At 35.6% G+C, this 21,363-nt stretch overlaps 1 protein-coding gene across 1 annotated transcript in view; it reads left to right on the top strand.

Annotated features, from left to right (window-relative positions):
* Nucleotides 1-12,233, top strand: part of LOC120222176 (transmembrane protease serine 11D-like) — a gene marked incomplete at its 5' end in the record, with an annotated part of 32,583 nt that extends 20,350 nt beyond the window's left edge. The window contains 5 exons of the mRNA XM_039219887.1: nucleotides 1,597-1,605; nucleotides 2,298-2,475; nucleotides 7,175-7,438; nucleotides 8,546-8,684; nucleotides 12,072-12,233. Of these exons, the coding sequence (XP_039075818.1) occupies nucleotides 1,597-1,605; nucleotides 2,298-2,475; nucleotides 7,175-7,438; nucleotides 8,546-8,684; nucleotides 12,072-12,233 (752 nt within the window). The remainder of the gene's footprint in view (nucleotides 1-1,596; nucleotides 1,606-2,297; nucleotides 2,476-7,174; nucleotides 7,439-8,545; nucleotides 8,685-12,071) is intronic.
* Nucleotides 12,234-21,363: the final 9,130 nt, after the last annotated feature.

The following is a 21,363-nucleotide window of genomic DNA, read 5'->3' as shown; positions in this document are numbered from 1 at the left end:
AGAAATATAATCCTTAGAAAACAGCTGTTTACTTCTCAGACTGATGAAACATAGTTAGAAAGTTGTTCAATGTGCCTCAATAGCTGACCTATCTCAGATATTTAAGTGATGTTACAAGGTAATAGTACCTTTTTCAACTTCATTTTATATTTAATTCATGCTTCTTTAATGAAAATGTGCTTAAGTAATTTACTAGGGAATTTGGTTGAAGGATACAGCAGAGGAACTTACGTTCTATGTATATTCTTTTTTTCCCTAAGCTTATTTATTTACTTTGAGAGAGAGAGAGAGAGAGAGTGCAAGCTGGGGAGGGACAGAGAAAGGGGAGGGAGAGAATCCCAAGCAGGCTCCACACTGCCAGTGCCCAGCTGGACCTGGGGCTCGACCTCAGAACCCTGAGATCATGACCTGAGCCAAAATCTAGAATTGGACGCTTAATCGACTGAACCAGCCAGGCACCCCTGTTGTTTTTATATTCTTAATGGAAGTCTGGAGGTCTGTTAGAAAAAAAAAATAAACTTCCTTTGGATGGATGTCCTATTGAAGTAGTGTCACCATTTTAGAACAATAGAAGTTGGTGGTGGTGACTTACTTCTAATTTCTAAGTAACAGACTAAATGAAAAAAAAAATAAATCATGGGAATGAGGATTAAGAGGAGTTGAATGATCATTTCAAACTTTGGCCATTGGAGTGTGCATGGGCTGTCTCTCTTAAGACATTTAGATAAACTTCATCTAGATACTTAGAAACCCTCAGTTACCTTCAAGAATATTCTGTGAAATATGCCTTTGCAAAAGGGCACATTTGGTAATATAGAGTCAGTTATGGAGGCAGACTGGAACTTCCTTGATGAGCTGGATTACCACTATGGTGATTTCTTGATGGGAGCAGTTTTCTTCCAACTTCAATGTAGACATGAATCACTCATAAGAATGTAGCTTCTAACATACAGCATGGTGACTATGGCTAATAATATGGTATTGTATGCTTGAAAGTTGCTGAGTAGACCTCAAGCACTTTCATCACACACACACACACACACACACACACACACACAGAGTTAACTATGTAATGTGATGGAGGTGTTGGTTGTCTTGATGGTGGTAATCAACAATGTATATGGATATCAACTCATCACACTATACACTCTAAATATATAGAATTATATTTGTCAATTATTCCACAATAAACTTGGAGAGGAGGGGAATGCAGCTTCTGATTGTTTTTCCTAGTGTGGTTCTTAGAGTCCATTTTTTTCCAGCTTTGAGGTATACAACATTATGACTTGTTACACATTTAGATTATGAAAAGACTCCCTCACCTAGTTAACATATTTAGCACCTCACATATTTACCCCCACCCTTTTTTTTTTTTTTTTGGTGAGAACATTTAAGTTCCACACTCCTAGAAAATTTCAATTATACAACAGTGTTATCAACTATAATCATCATGTTTTGCACTAGATCTTCAGACCTTATTCACCTTATAGCTGAATGTTTGTCCCCTTTTACCAAATTATCTGTATTTCCCCCACCCTCCAGCCACTGGAAACTACTTTCTACTTTCTAGGAGTTTGACTTTTTTTTTTTTTTAAGATTCCACAGGTAAGTATCATGCAGTATTTGTCTTTGTCTGGCTTATTTTACTTAGCATGATACCCTCCAGGCTCATTCCTATTGTTGCCAACAACAGGATTTCCTTCTTTTTTTAAGGCTAAATAATATCCCTATGTGAGAGGTGTATATATATATGTATGTATATATATATGTATGTATGTATGTATATATGTATCTCAACATTCTCTTGACTAACTCATCCAAAGATAGAGCCTTAAATTATTTCTACACAGTGTCAACATGTCAACACTTCTAATAAACTTCCAGGATATACCCATAGTGGGGGTCCACAGACCATAATTTTGAGTAGCAAAGCTATGGAGAAGATGGAAATTTCCTAGTGAAATTGTGGCCTGAGCTGGTACATCCAGCACTAACTAACCTATCTTAACCCCCATTCATGAGGAATTCCAAAGAACTCTAAAGTTGCTTCAGAATTTGAAGTCTCTATGGCAATTAAGTTCAGAAATATTCTCTAAAATGCACACTATAGGCAACAGTAGTCACAAAGGTACCCTAAAAAACAACACATTAATCATAGCTTTGGAAAGACTAGCTGGCTCTATGGAAGAATACACAAAAGACAGAAAATCTGTAAAAGATGGAGAGACTCTGGCAGCATCTCTCAAACGTAAATGAACCATGATCTTTCCAGCACATTAATGCTGTTTTATTATTAGGATGTGGGGCCCGTCCAGACCTAATAACTCTGTCTGCGGAGAGGATCCTAGGAGGCACTAAGGCTGAGGAAGGAGACTGGCCATGGCAAGTCAGTCTACAGACGAAAAATGTTCACCACTGTGGAGGCGTCCTGATCAGCAGTGTGTGGATCCTGACAGCAGCTCACTGCTTCAGAAGGTAAGGCCACAGCTTACCTACCCACCTGGGAACAACTAGCAGAGACAGATACAGGACTCCACCCTGGGCTGAACATGATTGGATTGTACTAGATGTAATTGCATGTGAAAAAAAATTGATGAGTTTTTCTTCCTATTCATGATTGCACAAACATTTTTTTTTCCTCCTTCAGTTGGCTAATTTAATACTATTTTTCTCTTTCAGGTAATAGTGTGCCATCATGGTAAAAAAACAAACAATGATTTATATGTCAGATTGTTTAATTTAAATCCTAGCCATGAAAACTTGAGAAATTTACTGAACCTTTATAAGCCTCTTTTTTTTTTTTTTTTTCAAAATTAGGGCAATACTATTATCTGTGCCTTAGTGTTATTGATAGGATTAAATACACTAATGCAAACATACAGTTAGGTGTTAGCAAAATGAATTAAGGTAGGAAATTTTCACAATACATCATACAAGCTTATCAGCAGGCTCATGGCTGATCTGAGACTCCCTTATGCCATTAATTAATTCTTTCAAAACAATTATTGAGTATCTACTATGAGCATAGTATTATCACAGAAGTTAATTAAACACTGCCTATACTTTAAGGGAACTTACACTCTAATGTTGGAGATAGACATGCACAAAAATAATGATCAATAACAGTAACATAAATAAAATAAATTTAAACAACTTCTAGAAAATTCTTCACAGATGTCACTAAAGGATATTGTTAACGTGAGGGTAATAAACGCCAGTGGAAAGTAGGATAGAAGAACTTTAGACCTAGATGACTAAAATCTGTGAGGCTCTGACACACCTTATTACTGGACCATCCTAGACTTCAACAGTTGCTGGAAATTAATCTCAAACATTCACTCAGAAAAGTGAAGCTGTCTAAACTCAAATGTGCCTCTGACCATATCTATTCTCTTCTCAGACTCACTCAATATTCACAGTCTAAAATCCAACTTACTATACACCCGGAGCCTTCCTATCCAATCAATCCATATTTCTTTCACAAAGCATGAACTTTAAGCTCCTAGACTGCTTTATTCTCTCCTCCTGGATTCTGTCTACTTTTTCAGGTTTAAGAGCATTGCGCACTAGTCTTGTCAAACTTTACTTCCTCTTAATAGTTTTGTAACAGGCACTACATTATACATCAGTACTCTCAAATCTGCAAAGAACTTCTTAGAAATAGCGAAGATTTTTCAGAATTCCAATAAAAAGAAATAGAGGAAGAGATATTAACATTTTAGGGAGAAGCAGCAGATTAAGAAAATGTTCTTAAACCTGAAAAAGTAGGAAGAGAATAAAGCAATCTGGCTGGAGCTCAAGTTTCAATCTTTATTACCACTTGAAGGCCAAAGAACAACTGTGAACTAATTGATTTTAATCACTTCTGAGAGTGGGAACCAGAAATGCAGATACTTGGACTTAGGAGGCACTTAGCATAATCAAGGATGTAATAGGTAAACGTCTGGATTCTAAGCCATATGCAAACCCAACTATCAAAAGCTAACTAAAGGATATCACTATAATGAAAACCACCATTGTAAAAATCATCAATTACCAAAGTAATTCATGATTTTAACTATTTTTTAAATTTGTTTATTTTGAGAGACAAAGAGTGAGTGGGGAAGGGGCAGAGAGAGGGGAAATAGAGAATCCAAAGTAGGCTCTGCACTGTCAGCACAGATCTCACAGACCGTGAGATCACGACCTGAGCTAAGATCAAGAGCCAGACATTTACCCAACTGAGCCACTGAGGCACTCCATAATTTATGATTTTAAATGCTTGGATCATCTTTGAATTTTACCTCCCCCAATCCTTCTATTCACTACTAAGTTGATCCAGGAGAACTAACAAACTATGTGAACCTTATACTGGCACCCTTCCAGTAGGCCTGATTGTTACTGAGAGCCTGTCAACAAGGATTTTAGAGGACATGGCCAACCTTACACCAAGATACATAGATGTGATGAGGCCCTCCAAAGAGTCCAAGAAAAGATTGTTATCACCTCCTCTATGAAGCCTTCCCTGATGCTTTCTTCTCTCCCCCATGGTACTCCCACAGAAATCTGCTCAATTTTCTTTAGCAGTAGTCCCTCTGATTTAGGATAATTAATTGTCTCTCGTAGTCTCCATTAGCATGTGAAGCTGCTCACAAAAAGAGATAATAGTTATTTCTATTTTTTTAGGTTTTTAGAGCCCAGTAAGTTAGCATACAGTGTAATTCTAGTATCAGTGATTCAACACTTCCATACAACCCCCCGGTGCTCAACACAAGTGCACTCTTTAGTCCTCATCATCTATTTAACCCATCCCCCATCCCCTTCCCCTCTGGTAGCCATCAATTTCTTCTCTATAGTTAAGAGTCCATTTCTAAGATTGCCTCTTTTTCTCTCCTCTTTCCCCCTTTGCTCATTTGTTTTGTTTCTTAAATTCCACACATGAGTGAAATCATATAGTATTTGTCTTTCTCTGATTGACTTATTTCATTTAGTCCTCTCTTCCTTTTCTTTCTTCCAGCAATGAATAAGAGAATGATTTTGGAACCAGTCATAATTAGATTTAAATCTTGGCTATGCCATATATTAACTGTATTATATAGGGCAACTTATTTGATATCTCTAATTCTCAGTTTGTTTTTGTACAAAATGCAATTGATTATATGCTCTCACACAGTTCTAAGTATTGAAACAAGTGTGTCATACCTTGGCATACAAGGTAAGCACTCAATGGAAATAACTATTATTTGCATTAGATATCATTGAACAAGTCATTACTAAATGTTTACTTTGTATAAGAATCAGTATGAGTCTCTGGGAATAAAAATATAAATAACTGTGCTACAGGAATAAAACAACAATCCAGATTGGCAAGGAGGAAGTACAACTTTCCCTATTTGCAGATGACATGATACTTACTATATATAGAAAAACCTTAAAGACTCCACAAAAAATTGCTGGAAGTAATAAACAAATTCAATAAAGTCTCAAGATACAAAATCAACATACAGACATTTGTTGCATTTCTGTACACCAGTAACGAAGCAGGAAAAAGAGAAATTAGGAACCAATCTCTTTTCCAATTGCACCAAAAATAGTAAAATACCTAGGAATAATCGTAACCAAAGAGGTAAGAGATCTGTACACTGAAAACTATAGAAAGCTTATGAAAGAAATTGAAGAAGACACAAAGAAATGGAGAAACAGTCCACGCTCATGTATTGGAAGAACAAATATTGTTAATATGTCTATATTACCCAAAGCAATCTCTGTATTCAATGCTCTCTCTATTGAAATAATACCAGCATTCTTCACAGAGCTAGAACAAGCAATTCTAAAATTTTTATGGAACCAGGAAAGACCCCAAACAGCCAAAGTAATGTTGGAAATGAAAAACAAAACTGGAGGCATCACAATTCTGGATTTCAAGCTGTATTACAAAGCTAGAATCATCAAGACAGAATTGTACTGGAACAAAAACAAGACATCTAGATCAATGGAACAGAAGAGAGAACCCAGAATTGGACCCACAAATGTATGGCCAACTAATCTTCAACAAAGCAGGAAAGAATGCCCAATGTGAAAAAGACTATCTCTTCAATGGTTGCTGTTGGAAAAACTGGACAGCAACATGCAGAAGAATGAACCTGGACCAATTTCTTACACCATGCACAAAAATAAATTGTAAATGGATGAAAGACCTTAATGTGAGACCTGAAACCATAAACATCCTAGATGAGAACACAGGTGGAAAATTCTTTGACATCAGCTATAGCAGCTTCTTTCTAGATATGAGAAAAGGGAAGCGCAAGGGAAACAAAAGCAAAAATAAACTATTGGGATTACATTGAAATAAAAGGCTTCTGCACAGTGAATGAAAACTAAAAGGCAACCTTCATAATGGGAGAAGACATCTGCAAATGATGTATTCGCTAAAGGGTTAGTATCCAAAACATATAAAGAACTTTTATGTCAACACCCAAAAAATAACCCAATTGAAAATTGAGCAGAAGACATGAACACTTTTCCAAAGAAGACATACAGATGGCCAGCAGACATGTGAAAAGATGTTCAACATCGCTGATCATCAGAGAAATACAAATCAAAATTACAATAAGATATCACCTCACACTTGTTAGAATGGCTAAAATCAACAACACAAGAAACAACAGGTGTTGGTGAGGCTATGGAGAAAGGGAAACCTTCTTGAATGTTGATGGGAATACAAACTGGTACAGCCACTCAGGTTTCTTCAAAAAGTTAAAAATAGGAATGCCCTGGGGTACCTGGATGGTTTAGTTGGTTAAGCATCCTGCTTCAGTTCAGGTCATGATCCCGTGGTTCATGAGTTTGAGCCCTATGTCTCCTGGACATATAATTTTTATTTCTGTATCATCTATACCTAAACTCCACAAAACTCTTAAATTGTTGTGTGATACATTTTATTTTTATTCAAGCTTAGGAGCCACACTGAGTTAGTCAACTCTTCAATCCACAGACCCTTTAGACAAATTATCATTCATTTACTAGCTATGTAATCCAGAAAACATATACCAAAGATATATTGATCAAATAGTTGCTAGCTGGGGAACACAAAACAAATAGTTGCTAGCTGGGGAAGGGATGGCAAACACAAAATTCAAATATTTGAAATGATCATAAATTCACTATTCAAAACACATTTTCATATTTTTTTTAGCTACTCTAATCCTCGTCAATGGACTGTCACTTTTGGTGTTTCAACAACATTTCCTAAACAGAGAAGAGGAGTAAGGACTATTATAATCCATAGCAATTATAACTCTGCAACTCATGAAAATGATATTGCAGCTATACAACTTGACAGAGGCATCACTTTTACCAAAAATATCCATAAGGTGTGTCTCCCAGAGGCTACCCTGAATATTCCATCTGGTTCTATTGCTTATGTAACAGGATGGGGATCTCGAGAATATGGTGGTAAGTGTCTCTGGGAAAATAACAACAACAAAATCTCCTGGGACTTGCTGTTATGTAAATTTTTTAAATTAGAGAACACCTGAAGGACATGTTCTATGGAAGGAACTATCCCATATTCTAAGAAGCCCAACCTCTAGTTACTACGAAGTTTCCTCAGCAAAGCAAAGCAGTATCCCTAGAAACTATGGGGAATACTATAGTAATAGGGAAACATAAAATAAAAGTAATGAAGAAACATGAGTTCTTCAATAAATTATAGGTCTCAATGTCTCTCGTGTAAAGAAAATTTTAAAATTTGAAAAGATTTGGATAGGTATTCTCTAAGGGTTTTACCACCCTTTAAAGTATTAACAATCATGAAGGTATTCTGAGATGAAACAAATTCTGTCTCTAAAGCAAGAAACTCCACATACATAAACATTACTCACTCTTATTTATTTAATGAATAGAATAGAAATAAAAATGAGAGCAATGTAAAAGAATGAATAGGGCCCTGGTGAAGAGAATATCAACCAGGGTGTAGAAGGACATAGTATTAACAATTCCACATGCTTCAACTCATGCTATAGATTGGTCTCCAGGAAATAGTATGAAGTCTTAATTGTCCTAGAAAATATCTCCTTGTGTTTTCACCACCCGAAGTAATTTGATGTAATAGATGAAATATGTGCCAATCACAAAAATGGCAGTGCCATTTTGAAGGAACATCTCTATAAATAAAATAAATTATTTCTTTATTCTTGAAACCAGACTGGTTTCTCTTTCATTGTTAGATTAAAGGTTACGCAATATGTAATTGTCCAATTCAAAGTCAGTCAGTGAATAACTTAAATGCTACTAGTCAATCTAAAAAAAAAAATCAGATTTGTTTTGCTCTTAAGATCCAAGAGGTACTGCATCACAAAGTAAGGCAAAAAAATAAAATTGATCTGTGTAAAAGGGTTTTTCTTCTCTACTATGGGCATTCTGCAGAAAAGAAACTCCCAGTACACTTTCAATAGCCTGCTTTGCTAAATAAGATATAGCATTTTTGAGAACATTTATTCCTTCCGTATTTGACATAGAATCATTAATTTACCCATCTTATTTCTGCTTTATACTTCACAGGTAGCACAGTTCCAGATCTAGAGCAAGCAAGGGTCAGAATAATAAGTAATGACGTATGTAATGCACCAAGAAGTTATAATGGAGCTGTCACGTCTGGAATGCTATGTGCTGGACTACCGGAAGGTGGAGTGGATGCATGTCGAGTAAGTTCAAAACAAGGTTATCATGTCACCATCCAAGTTCATAAGCACTTACTGGCACGTGATACTGTGATAAGCACAGAAATAACATAATTATAATATACATCCCTGATCCTCCAAAAATTTGTTACCTAGATTTTACAGCTAAAATTCTCTTAGGAAGCTGATCCAACATAAATGTTGAGAAACCTAATTCCTGAGCGGTAAACCATCTATGATCAAGAACAACTCAGAACTCTGTTTGAACCCCCTAACCTCTATAACCAATCCTTTTATCTATACAAAGAGGGTAATAATAGTACCTAGCTTTTTAGATAACACTCAAGATTATCTGAATCTTAAATATGTCTTATATATGCTAAGCAACAAAGAAATCTTATGTATCTTGGCTATTTTTGCTGTTAACCTAGACTGCGACCACTGATATTAATAACTTCAATCTCAAACTTTTAATTACTATAAAAGTGTAAATAATTGCTCATCTAAAAGTCATAGACAACAACTGATTTTTTAATATAAATAACACCTGAATATCAGTACCTTGAAGATAAAAATATATGTATGCAAAAGCTTAGTTATTTCAGTCATAACAGTTTCTATAATTGTAAAACAGCACAAATGAGGGAGGGGGGAACTATTTAGATGAGGTCTGTCATTTTTAACCAAACATAAAAATGCAAATAACTATGAAATTCTTATATTAAAGTAATTAGAATAGGATTTTAACACTAACATTTTAATTAAATTATCTAAGCAATTAATGTGGTTGTGTCCTTTAATAGGTTTTGATCCCATGTCTGATATCCAACCCCATATAGTAACAACAATAACTACTTAGTATTAGAAATTACATTTCTGGAATTAAGAAAAATTAATCTTTTCTTGTGGAATCTGCTGCTGTTTTGGGGGTAGGGGAAATAGTTTGCAGAAAAACCAGGTTTATTCTTTCCTGAAACACAACTGACATTTTTTAATTTCAATTTTTTATTTAAATTCTAGTTGACATATATGGCAAAATTAGTTTCAGGTGTAGAATTTAGTGATTTATCACTTACATACAACACCCAGTACTCATCACAGCAAGTGCTCCCCTTAATGCCCATCACCCATCTGGCCCATCCCCATACTCGTCTCCCTCCACCAGCCCTCAGTTTGTTCTCTATCTTTGAGAGTTTCTTATGGTTGGCAAACAGTACTGACTTTTATAGTTTTATAACTGTAGTTTTATAGGTTTTTTGCATTCTTGAAAAGTGGATAAGAAGTAGCTCTTCCACAGTTTTTTTTTTTTTTTTTTACTATTGGGCATTTTTACCCAAAATGAAACATTTTTTATTGACTACAGTTGTGTGTAAATGGAGAGGCACTGTTTATCAATTTTCAAGAAACCATTAATTAGCCATTAGCCCTTTGTTCCTTTTAAGTGGAGACATCTTTGAGACAGGGAACACTTCTTGTTCTTATTTCATTTTATTGCTAGTTCTGTAACAACAAATTCTAAACTTCATAGTTTTCAAAAAAATACACCAAATAAGTAATACATATCTACATTGACAATGCTAGCTGTACCTAGAGCATTAATTAGAATCAACTTAGGGAAACATATGAAATATAAAAGGGCGTTACTCATGCTTTACCCAAGATGTCCCTTACCTCCTGCATACACAATTTCTACTCTTCCTCTCAAGCCCAGATCAAGCCATAAATCATCATGAATCTTCCCCTATGTGTTTCACTCCAGACCTCACTAATTTTCAACTGAAATACTACAATACATAGAGTTTGTGTATCAAAAAGAACTAGCACTTTACAAAAGAGCTTTAGAGATCATACTTGCTTCAGTTCATTTATTCATACAAACTGTATGAATTATTTTCTGTGTACCAGATACAGTGCTAGCACAGCAACATGTTCCCTGCACTTAACCAAGCTATAGTCTAGAAGGGGAAACACAAGCTGAAATGCCTGCCCAACAGGCAGTGAAGCTGTCCAGATACAGGATAAGTTACAACTCCCTCTTAGTTCAACATCTTCTTGCCCATTCTTAAAAAGACATTATGCAGAGAAATTTCTTACTAGAAAGAATAGCAGCAAAAGCACAATGACGAAAAGACCTGGGCAAATGGAGCACAAACACACAACCCAAAGGAGGCAGGTGCCAATCAGGTCAAGCAGCGCTTGCCATGCAATCAGTGATTCACGCATTGGCCCTTTTCCCCATCTAGATCAGTAATTAAAAGAGCTAGCTACTAAGAGTAGTCAAATGAATAGCAAACTATTCTAAAAGCACACTCGGTAATAGCTGACTTTTATTAGTAGTACAGACTATATGGCAGGCTGTACTGAAAGTGTTACGTATATAAAACTCATTTAAACATATAGAAACATTATTCACAGATGAGGAACCGGAGACCACAGAAAGCTATCAGTTTACTGAACGTCATATGGCTGAAAAGTGGAGGATTCCAACCCAGGCTATCTAACTTCAGAACCCACAGACTCAATTTAACATGCAGCACAGCACGTAAAATGGACTAAATTTGTCTCCCCAACTAGATTATTGCATGTACAAATATTTGTTCATTGGTTTATCATAATTGGCCAGTATGTCATAAGGAGGGTTTTACTCATTGCCTTATAAACTTTTTGATTATTCACCAAAGAATACTTTTTGATAAGATGTTGTTATGCAACAGACACCATGCAGGGTACTATGAATAGGAAGATAAGCAAAATGTCTGAAAATTCATCCATTCAACAAATATTTTCTTAGCATCTCCTGTGAGCTAGAAGCTTAGGATATAGCAGTGTCCAGAATAGGTATGCCTTCCCTGGTAGACCTTACAGAATAACCAGAAAAACAGACACTGAAAAAGTATCCTAAATGCTGTGAGTTTTGCAGCAATGTGAGGCTGTCACAAGGGGAATAAGGGTTCAAGGAGTAAGTTTAAATAGGCATACAATGTGTTTATATAAAATACTATAGAAGCAGTGAAAGAGATACACACAAGATGGGGGACACAGGCAGTGAAAAACTGATCCAGCCCAAAGCTAGAAGGGGTGATGGTGGGGAAGAAGGCACAGCCCAGGGAAGGCTTCCTGGAGGAGGCAAAGTGTGGGATGGGAAGCAGTCAGCCAGGTGACTGAGGACAGTCTAGGAAACATGCTCCTCATCTTCTCACACCTGTGGAAGGAACAACGTGTGTTCTTAAAGGATTTTGGTAATTTTCACTTGAGAATGGTATAATATTTCAACTTGGTGTAACATTTCAAGAGGAAATGTCAGATTATAGCTACTGTCATAAAGGGTGTGACTTCTACTGATAGAAATAAACTCCTTAATACTTCAGGGTTGCCTCACAGGTAAATAACCAGTCATTGTGTTTCCTTTAGGGTGACTCTGGTGGCCCACTTGTTCAAGAGGACTCACGTCGGATTTGGTTCCTTGTGGGGATAGTAAGCTGGGGGGATCAATGTGGTCTGCCAGATAAGCCAGGAGTATACACGCGAGTGACAGCCTACCGTGATTGGATAACCGAGAAAACTGGGGTCTAGAACAATAAAGGCATCTCTGCGGCAAAGTCTGTATGCAGGTGTATGTCTAAAATTCCAAAACCTTGCCTTTCAGCTGCAAAAGAAACTGAAGTTGCCCTATTTTAACATCCTGTCACATAAATGTCATTTCATAAACACGATTTGTTCTTTATAACTATGGATTTTGTTTTCTCAAGAAAGCTATATGAATGTTGCATAGTTTTGTGGCTGTGTGCCAGAGGAAACATGGAAATGAGTTACAGAGGTAACAATTTTATTACAGTTGTGATAAGAGCTCATATTTAGAAAAATGGGTATCCTGAGAGTTGATACTAGAGGAATCTGGACAAGTCTGCAATGTCAAAGTTGCCTTCTCTGAAACGTCTCACTGAAGCTGACAAGTTAGCAAAGCGTATAAAGTTGCAAAGGAAGGAGTGGTAGAATAATATTCAAGACAGAAAGAATAGCATGAAGAAATAAAAATATTTGAAATTTCTGATTATCCAATATTCTATAGGTGGTATAAGTCCTAAAATTAAGTATGTGAAGTCACTGTACAACAATCTTAATTACCCTGTAAGAGCACACTCCCATAGAAACTGATGAATTTCAGACATTTAAGATCAAAGCTAAAATAGTCACTCCTCAACTGAGACCCAAAGAATTATAATTTTTATGATGACTTTTATTAAGTATATCTTGGGGCACCTGGGTGGCTCAGTCAGTTAAGCATCTGACTCTTGGTTTCAGCTCAGGTCATGATCTCACACTTCGTGAGATCAAGCCTTGAGTCAGGCTCTAAACTGACAGCGTGGAGCCTGCTTGGTATTCTCTCTCTCTCTCTCTCTCTCTCTCTCGCTCTCGCTCTCGCTCTCTCTGCACCTCCCCCACTTGCTCTCTCTCTTAAAATAAACTTTATAAAACATCTCTCACCTATATGAAAGAGAGAATTTACTTCTTTCATAAACTGATGAAATGCACCTATGCAACCTTCTTAGGTAACTTCCAACTATACAGTGCTTTTAAATAACTAAACAGGAGTAATCTTAAGAACTAAAGATCACCCAGTGGCAGTTATTTTTGAGAACGTAAGGACCCTCAATAGCTAAATCCAAGTAATGAATTTTAAGTCATATGTGAAGAGTTGTTTTGCAAATAGAAAGGTTAAACTGTTTAATTTCAATAAAACTCTTAGGAAAGGAATGTTTCTCTCTCCTTTTTTTCTCCCTTTCTCTCCCTTACACATTACCAATGAATGTAAATAAAATCCATTAAAATTTAATGGCACGGTAATTTATATAGTCTGAATCATGAATGTGACTGAATTTTTATGGGATCCTGACATTAATTAAAGCTTGGTTATGCCTGACCACCTATGTGTCAGCGCTTCCTCCTTCTAAAAGCTAACTCACAACACATGGGTATCAGAACTACAACATGCATTGTGATGAAAACTTGCATTTCCTCACATAAATTGTAAAGACACCTACAGTGAAGTCATTTACTTTTAAGGAAAACAAGTTGAAAATTTAACCAACTTGGTGAAATGTGCAAATTATTGGTACACCTCATTTCAAATGAACTCTTTTAAAATGATTCCCCCACCTAAGAATTTATGGAAGTTATGATTTATGAAAGACAATCCAAAACAATTTATTTAATTGGTTCTCCAACAAGAGAATTGCCAAGCAGACTCTAAAGGCTTGGTACTTTCTGCTGCCTTATAATCAAGCTCTATAACTGAGGCAAGCATCCAACTTGACACTCCCTGGTTTCACCCTGTGAGGACAACATTAAACTGGTAATTTCAAGTAAGCCTCAAAACTTTGAATGGGTTTTTGTGTATACATGTGTTGGTGTGTACGTGTGTGTGTTTGTGTGTGTGTACATGCCCTCACATAGTCACAAACATTTTTATTTATTCCTATGTATTGAAAGCTATATAAAGTACTTATTTAACAGAAAATAGAACAAATTCAGCTTATTGAAGATAAATTATTTAACAAATACGTTTATTTTTATGAAGAGAAGGGATATCTGAGGACCATCTTTCATTCTTTCTTTCATTTATTTATTTTAAATGTTTATTTATTTTTGAGAGAGGGAGACAGAATGCAAACAGGGGAGGGGCAGAATGAGAGGGAGACACAGAATCCAAAGCAAGTTCCAGGCTCTGAGCTGTCAGCACAGAGCCTGACGTGGGGCTTGAACTCACGAACTGCGAGATCATGACCTGAGCCTATGTTGGATGCTTAACCGACTGAGCCACTCAGGAGCCCCTTATTTATTTTTAATATACTGAAGGGTTCCATTTTCCTGAGACCTAAGTAACTCCATGAAAGCAATTTTAATATTTATGGGAGGTCCTAAAAGATTCAGGGGAAATATTTTATAATATCAAAAGTGAGTTTTTCAGAGCATCACTTTGCCATGAATAATAATTACTCTGTAGTTTATATGAGAATCGAACAGAGAACTTCTTAGATTATTTATCTAAATCTGTCACAGGATGTAATTTACACAATTCAATTCCTATTTTCCAATTTGTTAAATATTAAATGGTTCAAATAGATCCAAAATGAGTTTTTTCTTTATATTTTTCATATGTTTATGTAATCCAAATATCAAAACACAGTCCTTTTCTTTTCTAATCAATCAGTTAATTAATCTCCTATGGGGAAAATAGATCTTTCCCCCACATATTTCTTGTCTTTTTAAGGACAGGTCCTTTATCAAGGGAAGTCCTTAGGCAGAAGCTGGATGATCATCTGCAAAATGTTTTAGAGGACTTCTGCAAAAAGTCAGGCTTAAAAGCAGATCATTTTCATGGTCCCCTCCAGGCTAAGATTCTACTCATGATAAGGAAATAGTTTGGGAGGAGCATAAGATCTCTGAGAGAAAGAGAAATTTCAGAGTATTTGGACATTGTTTAAGCTGGTATGCAGCCATAAAACATAAATCTTCTAGAGTAAAGAAATAAAAGCAACCAAAATTCAAATAAACTAGAAATCCATTTTGGAGGGGAAAAAATGAGGAATTCAAAAAGCAAACAAAACTCACAGGGCATTTTCCAGGGCAACCTCTATCTTTACCCTCCAATCTTACAAATTAGACTGAAATTACTAATGCAATAAAAATCAGGTAATACATTAATAAAAGGGTTTTTCCCTACAAAATTCATCCATCTAACCAGTCCATTCATTCTTCCACCCATCCATTTATCAGTAGCTTTTGAGCCAAACATTATTCTGAGCTAGTCAAGCCATCTTCTAGGAAATAGCAGGCCAGGCAGAGAAATAAGCAAGTATAAATGTCCTGAGGTGACAAGTTTGTGAGTTTGAGGAACAGTAAGAAGTCAATGTGGTTGGAGTAAAACTACTGAAGAGAAACTGGTGTTAGAAGACGTTGAAGAAATAGCCACATGGGCCATACAAAGAAGTTTTGATTTTATTCTCAATTTGAAGGCAAGATTTTGGAGGAGAATCACAACACCTGGGTATCAGGACAGCTCCATGCATTGTGATGAAATCTTGTATCTCCTCATGTAAACTATGAAACGACCTACACTGAAGTCATTTACCTCAAGGAAAAGAAGTGGCAAATTTAACTAACTTGGTGAAATATGTACACAGATTGTTGGTATACCTTATAACAAATAAACTCTTTTAAAATAATTTTCCTGCATGAGTATTTATTAACATTATGATTCATAAAAAAAAAAAAAATCTAAAACAGTTTATGTAATTGGTTCTCCGCAAGAGAACTGCTAAGTAGACTCTAAAGGCTTGGCACTTCTTGCTGCCTTATGTGAAGAAAATTCTCCATTTTCTAAAGATTAATATGACCACTCTAAGAGAAACAGCTACAATAGAACAAAGGTAGAAGGGAGATGAGTCAGAAGACTACTGCAGAAACCTCGGAAAATGATGGGACTGACTTGGAATGAGGAGCTAGCAGGGAAGTTGGTGAAAAGTACTTGAATTCAGGAAATATTTGTAGAAAGAAACAGCAGAAATTTCTGATTAACCAGATTTGGGGACTGAGGGTAAGGAAGTAATCAAGGTTGACTCAAATTTTGAGCCTGAACAATTGAAAGGAAAATTTGGGAGGGGGACCCAGTTTGAGGGCGGGGAATTAAGAGTTTCTTTCTGAATCCGTTACATTAGAAATGTACAAGCAATCAGGTCAGGTAAACAACTGTAAATTCATATCTGCAGCTCAGAGAAGGGATAGAACTGCAAATATGAATTTGATAGCATTACACTTTCAGGCAAGTAGGGGACAAAAGCCTTTTTGGATGACTGGAAGAGAGAATTTTAGAAAATAAGGAAATGTCTTGATGACGTCTAGAAATATACTGATGCTCAAAGATGAAAAAGGTTATTTTAGTATCACAAAAAAATTAAAGAAAAAAATGTGTTCAATTTGATTTTTTAAATTAAAAGTTTTTTATTATTAAAAAGATACTATTAAATAAAAAGGGGAAATGACAGAATGATGGAAGATACTTACCATATGTGTAACTAAAGTGGCCCATACCTAAAATGTATGGGGAATTGCTATAACTCAATAAGGAAAAGACAGGTAATTTGGTTAAAAAAATGGACAAAAGATTAAAACAGGTATATCAGAATAAAGAAATCTGAATGGCTAATAAATGCAATAAAAGGGGCTCAACCTCATTAGAAAAAAAGAAAATAAAAAATAAAAGCAGTATATTAAACCACAACTACACACCAATAGATAAAAATTGAAAGTCTGACAATATCAAGAACTGGCAATGATCGAGTGGTGTAAATTGCTATAATAAACATGAGGAAATGGCAATTCCACTCCAAAGTGAATACACTAGAAATGGGCACACATGAGCAGGAATATATAGACCAGCATTATTCATAATGGCCAAAATAGTGACAACAAAATGACCATCAACAGAATGGATAAGCAAATTCTGTTATATTCATAAAATGGATTATCATGCAGCCACAAATATGAATAAACTATAGCCACATTTAACAATGTGGACCTTAAGAACACAAAGTTAAACAAAAGAAACCAGCCATTAAAAAACATTTACTATTCCATGTATAGGTTTTTAAACTGTATTGTTTAAGAACTCATTTTACTCATGAAAAACTTTTCAAAAAAGCAAGGCATCTATTACCAACAAATATAAAACAGTATTTACCTTTAGGCGACAGGGTAAAACTATGCTTAAGAAAGGAACAGCAGAGACCTGCTGGTTTGTTAGCAAACCTCTATGAATATTTGATATGGTAAGTCATTAAGATGTACACTTATGTTTTACTATTTTTCACATCTCTGATAAAGAACAATTATCAGCATATTAAGGTAAAACGATAATTCTCAGGTCATTCAGAAAAGAGCCCCTGAAGGAAATATATGAAACTTTTTAAAAAGTTTGTATTATTGTGGATAGCAGAAAAAGCATTCTTCCTATTCATGATCCACATTAATATTTTGATAATTGTTTTCATTTGAATTTTTATAGATCTAGCAGGATTGTCTATCAATGTTAACATTGTTGAGAAACATTTCTAGTGTGCATGGTACTATTTCTAATGCTAGGCATTTTCCTAAACTGTAAATTTGGGGATAATTTAATATATAATCTCATATTTTAACAAGAGACATGCTCAAATGATTCAGAGGTTGTTAAATAATTGCATTTGCAATAATTAAAAAAGTAAAAATGTTTTAAGTTTAAAAAAAGGCTGCATTTTTTTTCTATGTGTTTATAAATAGGATACTTGTAAAAGTCCTTAGAAAAGTACTTAGTGATTCAGTAACCCCAAGTTTTCCTTGATCGTAATTTTCTACCTTACCATTTTTAGTGCTTCTCTAAAAAACGTTACAAAATCAGAACTAGCATTTTACAGCCTTTATCATTTTCAGAGCTTTTTCATAGAAAAAGTCTTGAGATAAGCATTCTTTCATATTCTAACCATTTCCATTTTAATGGCCACATCAATTTTTTTTCTGTTTTGGTTCTACTAGTCAGGGTTTCCTATCAGGTATTTCTTTACTTGATTTGCAACAGGGAAAGAAAACTATCAAATGTAGTAATAGAGTCTATGACTTTAAGACACTAGTATATTCTCAGAAGACATAAATTCAGTAAGCCCCTTGGATTTAACTAGATATTTAGATGTTTGGATTCATAGCAGGGAAAATGTCAGAATTTTGCTAAAACCTATTTTATCTAGCTTTCTAAACTATCATAAACTTATAATTTTTAACAGTAGTTTTCATTGCAGGAATCCAAACTAAAGAGAAGCTTTATTATGTCAGAGCCTTTTAGATACATTTTTAAATGACAACAATATAAGATAAATTTGATATACAGCAGTGATACTATTGGTCTAAGTATTATGATGAGCGTTGGATAGTATTTTCACATTTTCAGACATTTTTGCTGTTTTTAGAAAAATATAAGAAAATAAATTCAACCCATCAGATGATCTAATGGTTACATTAAGTTGAAGAAGCAAAGCTGTTCCTTAAAAAAGTTGTTCTAACTCCAGATAAAATGTTAGAAGTTAATTGAAGTGACCATGGCCACACAGTAGGAAATGGCAGAAGACAGCTCAAATGCTGGTTCTGTGACTCAGACCAAAGCTCTCCATCTGGGTGCACCACCTCTCACCAGCCACTTACGCTATTCTTCTACTCAACATTGGTCTATTGAAGGACCATGGTAGGTCATAGGCAGTGTTTCCATTTCCTTATCTGTAAAGCTTCAACAATAATTTTCCCTACTTCATAGCGCTTTACTTTGGGTAAAGTGAGTATTTTAATAAATTGTATGGAACAGACCATATAAAACTTACTAATTAGAAAGATTAAAAAATAGAATAACTCTGAGCCAAAAAGAAATTTTTAAGTGGGAATTTTTGCTCTGAAGTGATACAATCAAGTAATATATTTCACAACCAGCTATACATTTTAAAAACCTATTTTATATTAATCCTTGATTTTAATTTCAAGCAAAACATCTTTTTCTAAAGATTTAATCACACTTTTAAAATGCCCATCTTTAGCAGAAAGTGCAAAATCCTCTTAGTGTTGCATTTTCCAATCCTATTAGGTGAAAGATTTCAGTTCCCTCCAGTAGAGCTGGGTAATTAAATAAAGGCTATCTCTTTTTTAATCAGATTGCACTGAGCTCCTTTTCAGAATTCATGCCAGACAAAACCTGATCAGGAAAAGTTAAAGTGTGAAAGCTTCAAAGTTCACACTCTATTGTTACCAACCATGTACATTTTCCCATTAAGTGAAATTAACATTAAACCTCTCCTTTGATACACACAGATCAGGAAAAGTGGTTTCCTTAAGTTAGTGTGGGAGAAAATAAGTTCTCATAAAAATACCTTCTGGATTGCTTTCTTTTATGAAAGAAATAGGGGTGCGTCGGTGGCTCAGTCGGTTAAGCGGCCGACTTCGGCTCAGGTCATGATCTCATGGTTTGTGGGTTTGAGCCCTGCGTCAGGATCTGTGCTGACAGTCAGCTCAGAGCCTGGAGCCTGCTTCAAATTCTGTACCTCCCTCTCTCTCTGACCCTCCCCTGCTCATGCTGCCTCTCTCTCTCTCTCAGAAATAAATAAAAAACATTTTAAAAAAGAAAGAAAGCCTACAATATTATGAAATGAGTTTTTGTTACATGATTACAATACTCATTTGGGTAGAATTCCTGAAATAAATACAATTTCTCTGAATTCTAACATAAATATATTGGAAATGTGGTCAATAACATTTTAGGCCTACCCTACCACAGTTGATCCCAAAGGTCCTCAATTCTGTTAAAACTCGCTCCAGACAAAAGTTTTATAAGGATGTCTGTTTTTATTGGCAGTAGTTTTTTTTAAGATACTCCCACATAAGCAGATTTGCTGGGTTACCCCAGTTTAACACATTATTCACAGTGTCACAGTCTCTTCATTTGACCAATTTCAAAGTTACACTTCAGCTAAGAAAATTTATCTTATTCTAGAATTTAAACATATTTCTCATTAGCTGTTCTATTTCATTAGGGGCATTCGTCTGTGATAAGTAGAAACCATAGGAGCAAAAATTTATTTTTCCCACAAATTTTTTGGAAAATAATGTATGACATTGGAAGCAAAAGTGACTGATACTCCATTCACTGAAAAAATGGCTGAAATAAGATAGTTATAATAGATGATATTGCTTCCATTACTGATATAGCGGTTGGTAGCTACTTGCATCTGCTAACCAGCAGGCCTTCCATATAATAAACCCAAAAGAGGTATTATTACTACAACTATGTGTAAGAAACTAAGGCTCAGACCAATGGAATGGGAAAAGATAGTTGCAAATGACATATCAGATAAAGGGTTAATATCCAAAATCTATAAGGAACTCACCAAACACCACATCTAAAAAACAAACAACCCAGTAAAGAAATGGGCAGAAGACATGAACAGACACTTCTCCAAAGAGGATATCCAGATGGCCAACAGACACATGAAACGATGCTCAGCATCCCTCCTCATCAGCGAAATACAAATCAAAATCACACTGAGATGCCACCTCACGCCAGTCAGAGTGGCTAAAATGAGCAAATCAGAGAACTCTAGATGTTGGCGAGGATGTGGAGAAATGGGCACCCTTCTTCACTGTTGGTGGGAATGTAAACTGGTTCAGCCCCTCTGGAAAACAGTGTGGAGGTTCCTCTTTATATTAACTATAGAACTCCCCTATGACCCAGCAATAGCACTGCTAGGAATTTACCCAAGGGATACAGGAGTGCTGATGCATAGGGGCACATGTATCCCAATGTTCATAGCAGCACTCTCCACAATAGCTAAAACATGGAAAGAGCCTAAGTGTCCATCAACAGACGAATGGATCAAGAAGATGTGGTTTATCTATACCATGGAATACTACATGGCAATGAGAAAGAATGAAATCTGGCCATGTGTAGCATGGATGGACCTTGAGGGTGTTATGCTGAGTGAAATAAGTCAGGCAGAGAAGGACAAATATCATATGTTTGCACACATAGGAGGATTAGGAGGAACTTAACTGAGGAACAAGGGGGAGAAGAAGGGGGGAAATGGTTGGGGAGAGGGAGGGAGGCAAACCATGAGAGACTCTTGAATGATGAGAA

The sequence above is a fragment of the Hyaena hyaena genome, unplaced genomic scaffold (assembly GCF_003009895.1).
Source record: "Hyaena hyaena isolate Hyena2069 unplaced genomic scaffold, ASM300989v1 scaffold_846, whole genome shotgun sequence".
Lineage (NCBI taxonomy): Eukaryota > Metazoa > Chordata > Mammalia > Carnivora > Hyaenidae > Hyaena > Hyaena hyaena.
This window is presented reverse-complemented; position numbering and strand designations above follow the sequence as displayed.